General features: G+C 34.3%; 1 protein-coding gene across 2 annotated transcripts in view; it reads right to left on the bottom strand.

The window, feature by feature from the left end:
• Positions 1–15,292, bottom strand: part of AGPS (alkylglycerone phosphate synthase) — a 149,948-nt gene that overhangs the window by 20,015 nt on the left and 114,641 nt on the right. For both annotated transcript variants that reach the window (XM_032356040.1, XM_032356041.1), the window contains 3 exons: positions 12,158–12,247; positions 6,969–7,068; positions 4,657–4,714 (listed from right to left, as the gene is read on the bottom strand). In XM_032356040.1, coding sequence (XP_032211931.1) covers positions 4,657–4,714; positions 6,969–7,068; positions 12,158–12,247 — 248 coding nt within the window. The remainder of the gene's footprint in view (positions 1–4,656; positions 4,715–6,968; positions 7,069–12,157; positions 12,248–15,292) is intronic.

The raw sequence follows: 15,292 nt of genomic DNA, 5'->3' as shown, positions 1-15,292 counted from the left end.
TGCATGTTTTTTCTACCACTCTGTAGCTCAACTTTTCATCCACTTATCAGAGTCCTCCACAGAGCAAACATTTTTAATTTTGATGAGATCCAATTTATCAACTCTTCCTTTAAAGGACTAAACTTTTGGCGACCAGCTTAAGAACTCTTTGGCTAACTCTAGACCCTGAAGATTATTTTCTTGTTTTCTTCTAAAAGCTTTATTATTTTATGTTTCATATTTAAGTCTGTTATCTATTTTGAGTTAATTTTGGTATATGATGTTGAAATTCAGGTCAAGGTTCCTTTTTTTTTTTTTTTTTTTTTTTGGCTTATGGATGTCCACTTACTACAGGACCATTTGTTAAAAAACTATATACTTCCTCTACTGGGTTACTTCTGTATTGTTATCAAAATCAGCTGGACATACTTATGGGTGGGGGGACTTTTCTATTCTGTTCTACTGACGATGTTTCTCTCTCTCTTCCAACAGCACAGTCCTGATTTTACTAGAGCTACAATATTAAGACTTGAAATCAGGTAGATAGATTCCTATGATTTTAGTCTTCTTTTTCATAATTGTTTTTCCTAAGTGTTTTGGTTATCTAGTTCCTTTGTCTTGCCATATACATTTTAGAATAATCTTTAATGTACCTACTAAAAATTTTGCTGAAATTTTTATAGGAATCACATTGAACAAATACGTAAATCTGGAAATGTCTGTCTTCACTACGTCAAGTTTTCAACCAATCCATGAACACGGTCTCTCCATTTATTTGTCTTCTTTGATTTTTTTCATCAACGTGCTATAATTCTCGGAATACTGATCCTGTATATATTTTGTTAGATTTATGCCTAAGTATGTACAAATTTTGTTAGATTTATGTTCACTTCATTTTCTTTGAAGCAACTGGAAATGGCATTGTATTTTAAATTTTGGTTTCTCTATCTTTGTTCTTAATATTAGAAACGTGATTGATTTTTATGTATGCTCTTAAATTCTGCAATTTTGCTGATCTTGTTTTTATAGATTCTTTGGGATTGTCTACATAGACAATTATGGCACCTATTAATAGCAAGAATTTTATTTCTTCCTTTCCAATATGTATGTCTTTTATTTCACACTACGGTTTTAACAAAGGGCTTTGAAGCCAATCTTTTGCTCATTCTTTTGAGTCGTCTCTTTTTTACTTTTTTAAAGTTTCTGATACTACTGGATTCTGTTAAGACCACAAACAAACAAACAAACAAACAAAACCTTGGAGCAGCTGCCCCACAGTTATTCTCTGAACAATAGGAAATAATTTTGGCTAGGTAAAAACACCAATATTTAAACTAAGACTGGTTTTATTTAATCAAAGAATTATACATCCTGACAAGGACTTAGGTATAATATTAGGTAAAAACTTAAGTCATAAATTGAAATTAAGGACATGGCTGGTAAAAACTCTTTAAACTGACCAGCTCGTCAGTTATAAAAACAAGCACTATGAAGATTAAGTTAAGCAGGCTTTATATTTCCTATAGCCCCCAGTTCCAGACTACATCTGTTTTCTTTGATACACAAAACCAGAGTTAAAATAGCTCCATTTATCACAGCATGATTGTAGGCAGACAAATCAGCCTGTCTGTTTCCAGATAGTGAAAGCAACCGTTATTAATCACAATTACAGGCCAAACCCTCTAAGAGAAATTGCATCAATATTCTCCCAACCGCCAGCCCTTCTACTCTTGAACTCAAAAATGGTACTGAGAATGTCGTGACACTGCCTGAAGGTCAGTAAATAAAGATGACACTATGAGGTCAACTTGAGTTTTAAGTTCAGGATGCAAATTAAGGAAAATCTTTTCTTCACATAAAAAGAAGTGATCTCTCAAAAGCTCTGTCATTAGTTAAGTTTTAGCAGGACAATTAAACCTATTCATTTTCAAATTTATCTAGAAAGGTTTCTGTTTTATGAAACTATACTGAACAGCAGAGGATATTTGACATTTATAAATTAGATGATTAACTTTTAAGCAGGAGGCATTTATGAGAGTAGACATTTTTGTATAGCATATTTTGTAGCCAAGAGTGTGAAGGAAATTTCTTTCATACAGATTATAAGAGAACTTCCTATAGAATGAGACCAACTGCAAGTTACAACTGAAAATATGTTAGGACAATTGTTGTATCCTATACCTTAAATGTATGAATGTATCCCTTTCATATAGACTGTAATCCTTTCTTCAACAGTTAAGAATATAAACCAGAGTTTCCATTTGGAGTTGTCTATTGCTATTTTTTTAAGCCACTGGGTTTTTTTTGTTTTTTTTTTTTAAGTGCTATATGCACGGCACCTTAGATGCTTTACATATCACATGTAACTCTTATAATAATTGTATTTTAAGTTATTATTTTAAATGTATTAATATACAAGGTAGGTACTATTAATTCTATTTCAGAAGAGAACACCAGCTCAGAGAAGTTATTTCCTTAAGGTCACCAGCTAGTTAAGTGCAAGAACCAGGAGTCAAATACAGATTTGATACCAATGTCTATATTCTTTTGCCTTGTTTATAAGCCTCCCAACCTTTTATTTGCTTTAAGACAAAGTTTGAACGGAACCTTATGAACATAATGCATCTATGGAAGAATACTAAAATGGCTGCTGTTATACAGTTGTAGAGAAATGCACCTTATTTTACCCTACTTTTCTACTGAATAACTGGTTCTAATATATTTTCTCAGAAATATTATGGAATGAGGTGCCTGGGTAGCTCAGTGGGTTAAGCCTCTGCCTTCAGCTCAGGTCATGATCTCAGGGTCCTCGGATCGAGCCCCCGCATCAGGCTCTCTGCTCAGTGGGGAGCCTGCTTCCCCCTCTTCCTCTGCCTGCCTCTCTGCCTACTTGTGATCTCACTCTGTTAAATAAATAAATAAAATCTTAAAAAAAAAAAAAGAAATATTATGGAATAAACTGAGTCTTTTCATCATTAAACATGACCCCATATTCAAGCAAGGCCTGACCATTAAATATTTGAAGATAAATTAGCAATGAGACTATAGCCATTTTAATATGAATGACTCAGAGCTATCTGCGAATTTGCAAAACTGCTCCAAATTCTGTGAGCACTTGGGCACTTAGTCACTCACTTAACATATTCATTGAGCATCTACTATACAGAAGAGCCAGTAGTCACTGTTTTAGGGACTGGAAAACACAGTGATGAACAAGATAAAGTCAGTAACCTCACTGAACTTATTCAAATGAGGAACACAGAAACTAAACAAAAGAACAGGGAGGATACCCTTAAGAAGCTGACATTTTTATCAGAGAACTAAACGATGGGAAAGTGAGCCGGGGAAAAACAAGAGAATGGAAGAACATCAGAAAAAAAAAGAAAAGAAACAGCAAAAGCCTTGCAGGCTTTTAAGATTTAAGGAAATCTGGGGATTTCCCCTTTGCAGGGGAAAGGGGGCTGGTATGTCTGAAGAATAGCAAAAAAGCCAATGTTGCTAGAGTAAAAAAGTAGGAAGAGATGTGGACGTAGAGACAGAAACATTTATATCCTTGAAGGTCCTGATAAGGAGTTTGGATTTTATTTTTAGTGTGAGGAGAAAGCACTGAATTTTGGGAAAAGATTACTCTGGCAGCAACAGAAATGACAGTAAGGGATCAAGAGTGGCAGTAGACAGACCAGCTAACATGCTACTGCAGAAGTCTCTGCAGAAAGAAAGTAATTTGAACTAGAATGCCCTGGTGGTGATGCTTCCTGGTAGCTGAGAATCATCAGCATATCTTTAAGTCCTGGGACTGAGGTCATCACCATTGGCGTCAACAGAGAAGAACAAACTGGCTGGGTGAGGAGTCCTGGAGGACACTCCAATATTTAAAAGTTTAGAAGAGGGCAAGCTGGCAAAGGGAAAGCATCTTCATTTTACCAGCACATATGAAATATACTTTGTATTTAGGCTTACCTACTTTCTTTTTCTAAGCACTTGAGGAAACCAGGTAGTTTATAGAGTTTTTTCTATGCAGCTATAATTTTTGAGCACACAGAAAACAAAAATATGAGAAATACAATAAATATAAGATTTCTATTTAAATGAGGCAGTATCTTAATAAATACATAATCAAACCTAGCTACATTCAAGTTCAAGTCAATAATTTCTAAAAATAAATCATTTCATCAAACTTGGGAATCTTTAACTATAAATAAAGACCTATGGGCCTAGAACCTGAAAATGGAAATAAATTACTGAAGTTTTATTGTAACATGATCTGACCAGTATTTATTTTGTTACCTGATACTGACAACATTTTAAAAACCTACAGTCAGGAAGTAAAAAAACAATCCGAAAGTCAAACTGATTTACATGTAAGAGCTCAGAAAACAATAAATATCTATGATGCAGAAATTAAAATGTTGACTCATTTCCGTTTTAACATCTAAAGCATGGCCAAGTAATTAATTTGTGTCTAAATTAGAGAAAAAGGATTTTATACTTTAAAAGAAGAACAGTAATGTTTAATATTTCTTCTGTGGATTACCACCACAACTCTAGGCTACCTCAATAACAGACATACAAACTCTCAAGAAATATCAGGTGCCCTCAAATTACATACTGTTGTGGCTCTCCCCAGCACTTTATCAAACCAATTATTTTTAACAGTAGGAATATTAGAAATTCTACCTCCATGGTGATGCGACAGGCTCCCTCCATTAGCAAGGATTTCTTCTCTAGCAGCTGCCTGTATTTGGAAACAACACAACAAATAGTTGCTACTTAGGTTTCACTTTGCAGGGAAGAGTAAAACCCAGCTCCCAAAGGAGGCACATACTTCCTGGGTTAAATAACAAACTGGAAGCCTAATTTTTCTTTCTCTTGGGTTAACTACATTTAACCCAATTAAACAATTAAATATTAAACAATTAAGTAGAAACAATTAAAATATGCAGCCTAGCTTTTTATTTTTCCCTGTTTTTTTTTTTCCCCCAGTGAATGGTCAAATGTCTACAACAGTCACTTCAAGATTCTAGAAAACAAGAAGAAGAAAAATGATCAATTCAGGAGCACCTCATTGTTAATAATAATAAAAAGTTTTGTGAAGACATTCAAGTCCTACTCTGAAGTAAACATCTCACTATACCAACAAATGTTACTAACCCACATTTATTTTAACATTTAACTGCTTATTTTATGTCTACAAAAGTAAGCAATTTACCTGCAAGCAACTCATTTATTTTCCACTACAGCCTTATGGGATAATTACAACTATCCATATTTCACAGACAAAGGAAATGAGGCTTAGATGGTTAAACTGCTCACCAAATATCATAAGGTGGGCATCAGACTCAAAATCACTTGCAAAGCTACCAGAGATCAACCAGAAAAGCCCTTATGAAGAACATTACTTTTTTTTTTTAAATTTTATTTTTTCAGTGTTCCAAGATTCATTGTTTATGCATCACACCCAGAACATTTCATAGGTCAATTCCTGGGACAAATTATGGTCAGACCTATTTAAGTGCAAAAAACCCCCTTATTTTCTCCTCCTAACATGTTTGACCCTGATTAATCTCCTTATAGAGCATTAAGGTTAGAAAAATAAACACTTAAAGGAAAATAGAGAATGACTGAAGTGCAGAGTGGAAAAAAGGAACAGAAGTAGAATTACATTCAATTCATGAGTATATACCAGCCATGAGATGAAATAGCTACAGTGCCTAGAACTCATAATTACTCAGGTGTGTATAACTATCAGGAATTAGGCCAGGGTAGAAGAGGGCCCAGGCAGGACAGATGGACCATATCTCATTGCAAAGCAACTTACATAAACCCTCATCACTGAGGATTTAGGGTTTCTCAAATTAATCCAAAAAAATGCTAGCATTATACCTTCTAACAAATTATTTTAAATAACTATTTTAAATTTAATAAATTATTACATTAATTAAACAAATAATTTTAAATAAGGCAATAACTATTTGAAATTAGTAGAGCTTAGAGAATTGCAGTTTGGATCAGGAAAAAGGAATAATTTCACTCTTGCAGTACAGTAGTACAGGGACAGGGCCTTTGAGTAGTCAGAAGGTAACCAAAACATTGAAAGGCTAAACTGATGGAAAAGTATTTGAACTTTTGGGGGTGATAAATACGTTCATTATTTTGATTGACATGATATTTTCACAGGTGTAAACATATGGAAAGCTCATCAAAATGTACACTCCAAATACATGCAGTTTTCTGTATTTCAATTATACTTCAAAAAAGCTGTTAAAAAAAAAGAAAAAGGCATAGGAGGCAGCCAAACAAACCCTGCTACGGTTTGAGTCTAAAAGTGTGGCACTGAAAATCACTGCATGGTGCTACCTTTGGCAGGCATGCAATTAACACTAAGACATTAGGTTTTAAACACTAGTTTAAACGGGAGCACACCTAAGGTTTTAACAAACCTCAATCTCTTCCCAGGTCCTCCGTAGTCTAGTCTGTCTCAACTCTAGGCATACTTGTAATGACAATTGGAATCTTAAGGCCACTGAAGGCATGTTAACAGAAACTAGCAGTAAATGAACCTCAGTGGCCTATGTATAGCTATAACAAACCGAAAATTTTAAAACTAGAATGAGGATATTACAGCAACAAAAAGCAAGAACATCAGGGCTGCTAACTTCAAGTGCAGCCGCCATAAGCAAATGGATGAATTGCCAAAGTGATATCAAGGATTCCTAGTTAAGTTAATCAGGTTTCATATCCCGTAAGTAACAACCAAAGAATCACAGGCTACAGAATATTAATTCTAACATCTCTAGAGAATATTACTTTTAAACTCACAATTCAGTATACAACTCAGTACACCAAATACGCTTCTCATTTCTATGAACTACCAACCAGGTAAGCCTTTGAGTGATTAAAGAGAGTCAAACTAAAATTCACAAATTGATAGGAAAGTTTATTTAAATTAATAAAAGAATATAAAAGTATACTCATGTATGCAAAATTACCTCTGTTTGTTCAAACACAGTCAGTGGGTCACTTATTCCCCTGTAGTTAAAGGCAAAGTAGAAATAGATACATGCACCTGCATCGTAAGTCTGCGTCACCCTAAAAAACAAAGAGACAATCCCCACAAGACTTTAAGTGAAATCAGATTTAACATTTAGAAATGTAAAGGTAAAATCATTTAATCTGCTTAAGCCATAATCTCATTCTCTACCCAGACTCTTAACTCCATGGAAGGAATGGAGATTGGGTGGATGAAGGAAACACAGGAACTATCTGTGCTATTTTTAACAACTTTTTTTTTTAGTAAATCTGGATTATTACCCAAAGAATTAAAAAAATTAAAAACAATGTACATTTCTCCAATTGATCTGAAATAAACAAAAACCCTACCTCCTCAGAAGAGACTGGTTTGGTTTGGTTTTGTTACAAAGTATAGGGAAGTTAATGAAGTCCCCAAACAGACTAGATGGGACTTGGTGATCCATCATAAGCCTTCTAAACTTGCTCAAAGTCAACAAAATAGGCATGAGAACATAAACCTTGGAAATAAGAGAAATGTTCAAATACCAAAAATGATCAGGCTGGGTAAAATACAGCATCTTCACTAACTTCATATTAATAATTATTAAGAACTTTGGAAACAAATTGAATGATCAGATCAAATGCAGTGACAAGGCTTTAAAATACTGTCTCTGAAGGTTTTACACTCTAGGCCCCATATGTGCGCATGTTGTATGTGTGTTTACAAATGATACCAAGCACATTAGATTATTAAATCATATATATGACATATATCTGGGCTTTCAAAATGCAATTAGGTGAAGCATTTAGAAGAGGGCTAAGATAATCATAGTCAGATCTGTGAGTGCAATTTACAGAGGTTCCTACAAAGAATTTAATTTAACAGAAGGAGCATACAGAGGAAATACTCTTTTTACTACAACAATACAAACAGAATCTAATCTAAAATTTTAATGGCCTTTTAGGCCAAATGTTAGGTGCCTCAGAACAGAAGAAATGAACTGTTTAACAATGCTACTGTCAATTTGCCAGCTGTGTGTTTCTTCTAGTGTTAATTCACACTCATAAAAAAGATCCCTTGAATGTTTACATTTTAAGTACCAGATTTACAAAGTTTAAGAAAAACTGGAGAACAGTTTTAACAATGAGGGCACTATCATTTAGGAATAATCAAATTTAAATACATTGAAAGGATACCTGGATGAAATGAGTTGATAGCAATTAATAAAATATGTATCACTCATATTTGAATCAATATCAATAAATAGAAAATACAACTAAATGCTAACAGAGCATTGCTACCTTCCAACAAATCTAGGATCTATACCACAGAGTTCAGTTTCAATAGATAAACAGGCTTCTAAAAGTCATATAACAAAGTTTCACTGATCAGTAACTCAAAGACAAAGTAAAAATAATAAACATTTTTTTGAAAACCTCAATTTGGATCTACTTCAGAAACGGACTCAGGTAGGTCTATACCTTTTAATAGAACAATTCTATTATTTAAGACACTTAAATGCCAAGAGCTTCCAAAATTATCTGGACAAGTGATAGCATGCCTGCCAAGGTCATTATATTATTCTTTAATTTCTAATAAATTTTTGGAGTTCTTATGTTAGACTCACTGGCCAGGAATTCCTTCCCTTATGTTAGACTCACTGGCCAGGAATTCCTTCCCATAATTTAGGATTAGAATTTCTATTCCAGTATAAAGTACATTTTTTTTTTTAAAGATTTTATTTATTTATTTGACAAGCAGAAATTACAAGTAAGCTGAGAGGCAGGCAGAGAGAGAGAAGGAGGAAGCAGGTTCCCTGCTGAGCAGAGAGCCCAATGCGGGGCTTGATCCCAGGACCCTGGGATCATGACCTGAGCCTAAGGCAGAGGCTTTAACCCACTGAGCCATCCAGGCACCCCTAAAGTACATTTTAATAGACAGAAATGAAATAAATGAACCCAATAAATATACCCTACAGCTAATTATTTTCCTTGGGACCTTTGATTTCAATGAGAGCTATAATTATTTCAAGTTAATTTTAGAATAAATTTTTAAAAATAGTTTAAAAAATGTATCTCACACATTCAACATTTACATTCAACACCACAATAACCTCCTTGGCCCACACTATTAAGCAGCTCAAATCAAACTAAACTAAAATCAAACTCTGGTTAAACATTAATTTTATCAAGTATGAGATACAAGAACTATATTTAAAATTCCTTACCAAAACTATTCAAATAACTAAACTGCACATTCTAAATTTTGGTTTTATAAAATGATCACAGAAGCTGAGCATTTAAGCTTTTATCAGAAAATCATTCTTAAAAAAATAGCTGCTTAATAAATGACATATGTCAAACTTAGTCTATCTACCTACAATACCTAATAAAGAGCCTTAGTTAGAGCCCTTATGAGTTCCTTTTGAAGATCCAAGACTTGTGCTATCCTGAGGGCAGAATATTTTACTTCCCAATAACTTTCAGTAAGTGGTTTGTCACAGTGATATTCTCATAATGGAAGGGGAGAAGCCTGGACAGAGAAATAGAAAGGTGGGGCAGAAGAAGAAAGAGGGGACAAAATCTATTAAGTCGCTACTTGGTAAAACAAAGGAATAAAAAAATTCTCAACTACAAAAATATAGATTCCATTATTTAAAGTATTTCAAATTTTACTGGTAACAAATGACTTTTGGATTATTAGGCCTGATTTGCTTTCAGTATTACAGTAGGAGGCATGACAGACCAGACCACCAAAAGAATTAAGTATCAATTTGGGTTTATAATATAAATGAACAGAAAATTTTTTCTTAGACTTTAAGATAAAAAACTTACTTTAAAGGACATCTCCAAATTAAAAAAAAGAGAAAGAAAGAAAGAGAGAGAGAGAGGAAGAAAGAGAGAGAGAAGGAGAAAGAAAGGTGTATATCGTTACACCTTTATTTGGAGAAGTTCTCTCCAAGATCAGTCACTAGGCCACCAGCAGGTTTATCAAGTTATAAGTTCTTTATTGTACAAAGCAAGGCCCCGATTTTCCCTTCCTTTAGATATCAAATGACCAGTCAATAATCCACATTTTGAGCTTTTATGTTTTTAGATTCATCCCCAAATACACTTGTTCTAAAACATGTTAATACGTAAATTAATACATAGGTTCAGTACTTCCTGAAATGTCATCAAACCCTGATATTCTCCCTCCCACACAGAAGCCAAAAACACATTTTCAAGTAGATCTTTCAAGCTGACATGAACATTTAATGTCTAAGAAAGAGGCTTTCCTCAGATCTCATGTTAGAATTTTGCTTTCTTACCCCAGCAAAAGCATAAAAATTTAGTAAATTCTGAAAGATATGTGTCCCAAAGGGGGCAATAAGTAGAACTAAGAAATACAATCTGGTAGTAGGGAAGTATGAAATGAGGATATAAAAGATAGAAAAAAGAAAAAAAATCAAAAGAAATAGCAGTCTGAAAAGCATAGAAATATTTGTAGTCTTACAAATGAAATATATGCAAATTATCATGCTACATTAAAATATTAAAGAGGACTTAACAACTGGATGCCTTCATGAGGATTTGTCATTGGCGAAGAAAAACAGTACCTAAATTTTCCTCACTAGCACTAGTATAGGTTGTCTACCTCAAGTTTCATGTAATGACCTCACAACAATTCAATGGTATTCATAAAGCCCTTCACATGCCCTCTCTCACATTTCAGACTCACAAACTCATCAAGTAGATGGTATTACACTGCCTTACTAATGATAAACTCTGAGCTCAGAGATTAAATTACTAATAAACAGCAAAACAGCGCCTTCACCTGTCATATACATGTAGTGTTACAAAACAAAGAAATTTAAAAGTAAACAGGAAGTTGCCATGGCCACACAGCTGGCCAGCGGGGTCTGGTTCTCGAGCTGGATTAGGCCCAGATCACCTTCCCAGGCTAAGATTAAGTGATTCTGAGCAAATCAGAACAAGCATCACAAATAGAAATATACGGAAATGGTATTTTGGTGAAGCATATTTGTTGTTTAGAGTCCCGCATCAGGTACACTTAACAATAAGGATATTACATTATTTCCCAAATTACCTTAACTTCTAATTTTGCTTCTATTGTAATTTTTGTGTTTATTTCTATAATAAATATTGAGTTACATTCCTGAAAACCACACACACACACACACACACACACACACACACACACACAGGAGAGGAAGTTATGTAACACAGAATGTTTAAAAAATTTTTAAGTGCTAGATAACTACTGTATCATTTACTTCAAGGATCCCCTTCACATAATCTCCCCTAACTTCCCTTTATTCTCCATTCCAATTAATTCTATAACTTTATAGGTAAGTCAAGCTTGATTCAGTCTTCATACATTTAATCTTCTGGTGTTTTACACAGGTCTTTTAATAAGAAAAGATTGACTACAAAGTGCCCCATCTCAAGAAAAACCTCCTTTTGGACTGCTGCAATCTAACAAAGAGGTCAAGACTTTCAGTTAACTGCCCACTGTGGAAGATTATCAGCCACATGGAGTGTTTTAAATTTAAATTATTTGAAATTAAATAAAACTTAAAATTCAGTTCCACAGTCACATGTCAACAGCTCCACAGCCACATGTGGCTTGTGGCTACCGAAATAGACAGGGGAGACAAAGAACATTTCCATTGCCGTAGAAAACAACGACTTAATCTTTATTTGGATATTTTGCTCCACTCATTCCTTTATTCTATGCCCATTCATTTAATCAATAACAAAGTGGTTAAAAGCACCTTTTGTCTACTGAAGAAAAAGTTATGTTGAGTGTGTATTAAATTATACTTTCTTGAATATATGTGTGATTTACAGCTTCAGTGAACGAAGCGGGAGTCCTTTACTTATTCCAAGAGCTCCAAGGTTTGGCTCTGCACTAGCATGTTGTTCCAGTAGGGTAGAAGGCTCACTTATGGAAAGGTATCCTACTCCTAAAGCCCTAAGGACTGCATTAAAATCCTACTGGCCCAATCCTAAGAAGGTGGCAAAAGGGAAGTTTAGGAAAACTTGCTAAATGGAATAGACTGGATATTCCTCAGTTGGCAAATTACATTTCTCCACTAATTAGAAAATGTGGTTTGCTTTTCTTTTCAGGGTAAGTAGTATAACAACAACAACAACAACTCACCTGCAGGTAGAAAGAGGAGCAAACTGAACACCCTTCTCTTTGCATTCCCTTGTTATTCGCTCTTTTACATTTCTGCAGAGATCCACAACCCTAGAAAACATCATTGAACACAATATGAAGTTTTCAAAAAATTTTCAAAAATGTGAATAAATGCTAGTTTACCTGGCATCCTTCAACTTATAACTTCACAGGAGCAAAGTTCTTTCTTTTTTTGCCATAAGAAAGACAGAAGTCAGAAAAGCATACTCAAGCCTCCTGAAGGCGGTTTCTTATATTTAGGCAAGCCCAATTTCAAAAAAAATTTAATTACAAGATCTGAAAAGCTTTAAAAAAGCCATAATGAAAACGTTAATGAAAACTCAATTCTGGGTTTATAGGAATACCAACCTGTGTCCATGTCTAAAACATTTCCCTTAATATAAAAATAGTAGTCATTGATGTTATACCAAATGTCCAATAGCCTACTGTTAAGCACCGAGCTAAAATACAGCTCAACAAAGACTTATTGGACATGAACTATGTGTAAAGCTACGCTAGACTGATATTAAAAGTCAATGAAAACAGACAGGTAAGAAATAGTTCTTTTTTTTTTTTTTAAATAAAAGATTTTATTTCTTTATTTGACAGAGAGAGACCACAAGTAGGCAAAGAGGCAGGCAAAGAGAGAGGAGGAAGCAGGCTCCCCGCAGAGCAGAGAGCCCGATGTGGGGCTCGATCCCAGGACCCTGAGATCATGACCTGAGCCGAAGGCAGAGGCTTTAACCCACTGAGCCACCCAGGCGCCCCAAGAAATAGTTCTTAAAGGGAAGAGGGGATTGATAATATTCAAAATGTCAATCCTTTTTCCTAAATTTTAAATAAACTTTTTTTAAAAATAAACTTTTAATTTGAAATAGTTTTAGATACAGAAAAATCACAAAAACAGTACAAAGAGTTCCTCTTTTCCCAGTATCCTCTAACATTAACATATTATATTAACCATGACAGATTTGTCAAAACTAAGAAACTGACCTAAGGACATCATTATTAACGAAAACACACACTATATTCATATTTCATCAAATCATAAAATTCATTTTGACCACAAAATACTGTTGTTTTAAAATATGACGGTATTCGATTTCTTTTGTTATTTAGTGTTTTTTTTTAATAAAGAGAAGCTTAGGCTTGATTTACTTATTTATTTATTTTAAAAGATTTTAGTTATTTATTTGATAGAGCGAGCGAGAGAGGGAATACAAGCAGAGGGAGTGAGAGAGGGAGAAGGCAGCTTATCACGGAGGGGGGAACTGGGCTGGATCCCAGGACCCTGGCAAGGATCATGACCTAAGCCAAAGCCAGAAGCTTAACAACTGAGTCACCCAGGCGCCCCTTGTTGTTTAGTTTTTGATATAATTTTTAAGGTCCTCTTTGGGAGTGGAGGAGATATAATGGTGACGTATCCATATTTGGGGAACAAGCTCAGGAAAATGTTCTGAAATAGAAAGTGGATGTCAATCAGAGCTTCCAGGGTGGAGATCCAGAGACAAAAGATTTGACAGATAAAAGATTAATCTATTTTTTTTTAATATGAGCTATAACATTTTGTTATTACTACATATTCCATTTGTTTTGGAAAATAAAGCTCCTAAGGGACATATAAGCCACCTTATTCTCCAATAAACACTCTGGCTACACACTGACACTGACTGTATTTTAAATCTTGGTCTTTTTAGAATCAGGAGAACAGAAAAGATAACAAAGAAACTCAAAAGGCTGGGCCATCTCTAGTCTAAAGACTGATTTGACTGTGTGAGAACCAATCTGATTTTAAAAACTAATATTTACATGGATTATGCTTTCTTAAACACATTAAAGTTACTTATACTTCCAATAAGAACAAAGAATATACATTAAAATATAAATATGGGATTTTAGTATTTTATTAGCTACTGTAGTAGCATGTCAAATTTTTTTTTAATATGGTATCTGCAAGCTTTATAAATTCTGATTGATTTTATGAGAGTTCCAGGCAAACATGATTTATTAAGTTTATCTATGCCTCAATTATGGAATGATAGGATGTATGTTTTTAAAATACTTCTTGTAAAAGTATTTGGATTATTGGAATTTATTGTGTCATTATTTTGAAATTCCAACTTATAAAACAAATACTTGAAATATAAATTAAAGCTACTAAACTTTAAGAGCTACAGGGGTTAATAAAGATTATAAATTTATAAACAAGTTCTTTATCATGACTCTAGAAGACAGAATTTTTTACATAACATTAATTTGTTACATAACAATAATAATAATAACCTACAGTAGTAATAAGGAGTAGATGGAACCAAGAACTTGACTAAATGGTTAAAATCCTTAATGGGATACTTTCTAGAAATGATTTATACAGAGGGGGTTCTGAAAGCATTCTCTCATAGAACTTGTACAAAGTTCAGTCCATTTGGACTGATCATCCTATGGGAAAGAAAATAACTGTGTATACTTTTAAATTCTTACCTGACCTATTAGCAAATTTAACCCTGTTGACTATTTCCTATTTGAAAAAAAAATTTCCTTGGGCTTCTCTCACATCACTGGTTTTCCTCCAAATCCTCTAGATATTATTTTCTTTTGCTAGCTCTTGTTTGTATGCTCATCCCTTAAATGCTGGGATTCCCTGGAATTCATTCTCAGGCCCTCTTTTTTTTCCATTCACCTATACTACCTATAAGGGTTTATATTTACTCTCTTGGTTTTAATCCCAAATTTCATGCCAGTGAGTCTCCAAAATCTTTAAATCTCCAATTCAGACCTTTTAGACAGCTATTTTTATAGGCTGTATTCTTTTTTTTTTTTTTAAGATTTTATTTATTTATTTGACAGGCAGAGATTAGAAGTAGGCAGAGAGGCAGGCAGAGAGAGAGAGGAGGAAGCAGGCTCCCCACTGAGCAGAGAGCCCGACATGGGGCTCGATCCCAGGACCCTGGGATCATGACCTGAGCTGAAGGCAGAGGCTTTAACCCACTGAGCCATCCAGGCGCCCCTAGGCTGTATTCTTACACCATTCCAGAGTTCACTCATAGGACTCAGCAGAATATTCATTGAGCACTTAACAGGTATAGCCATTTTGCTAAGGCTACTGAGAAATACACA

The sequence above is a fragment of the Mustela erminea genome, chromosome 8 (genome assembly GCF_009829155.1).
Source record: "Mustela erminea isolate mMusErm1 chromosome 8, mMusErm1.Pri, whole genome shotgun sequence".
Classification (NCBI taxonomy): domain Eukaryota; kingdom Metazoa; phylum Chordata; class Mammalia; order Carnivora; family Mustelidae; genus Mustela; species Mustela erminea.
This window is presented reverse-complemented; position numbering and strand designations above follow the sequence as displayed.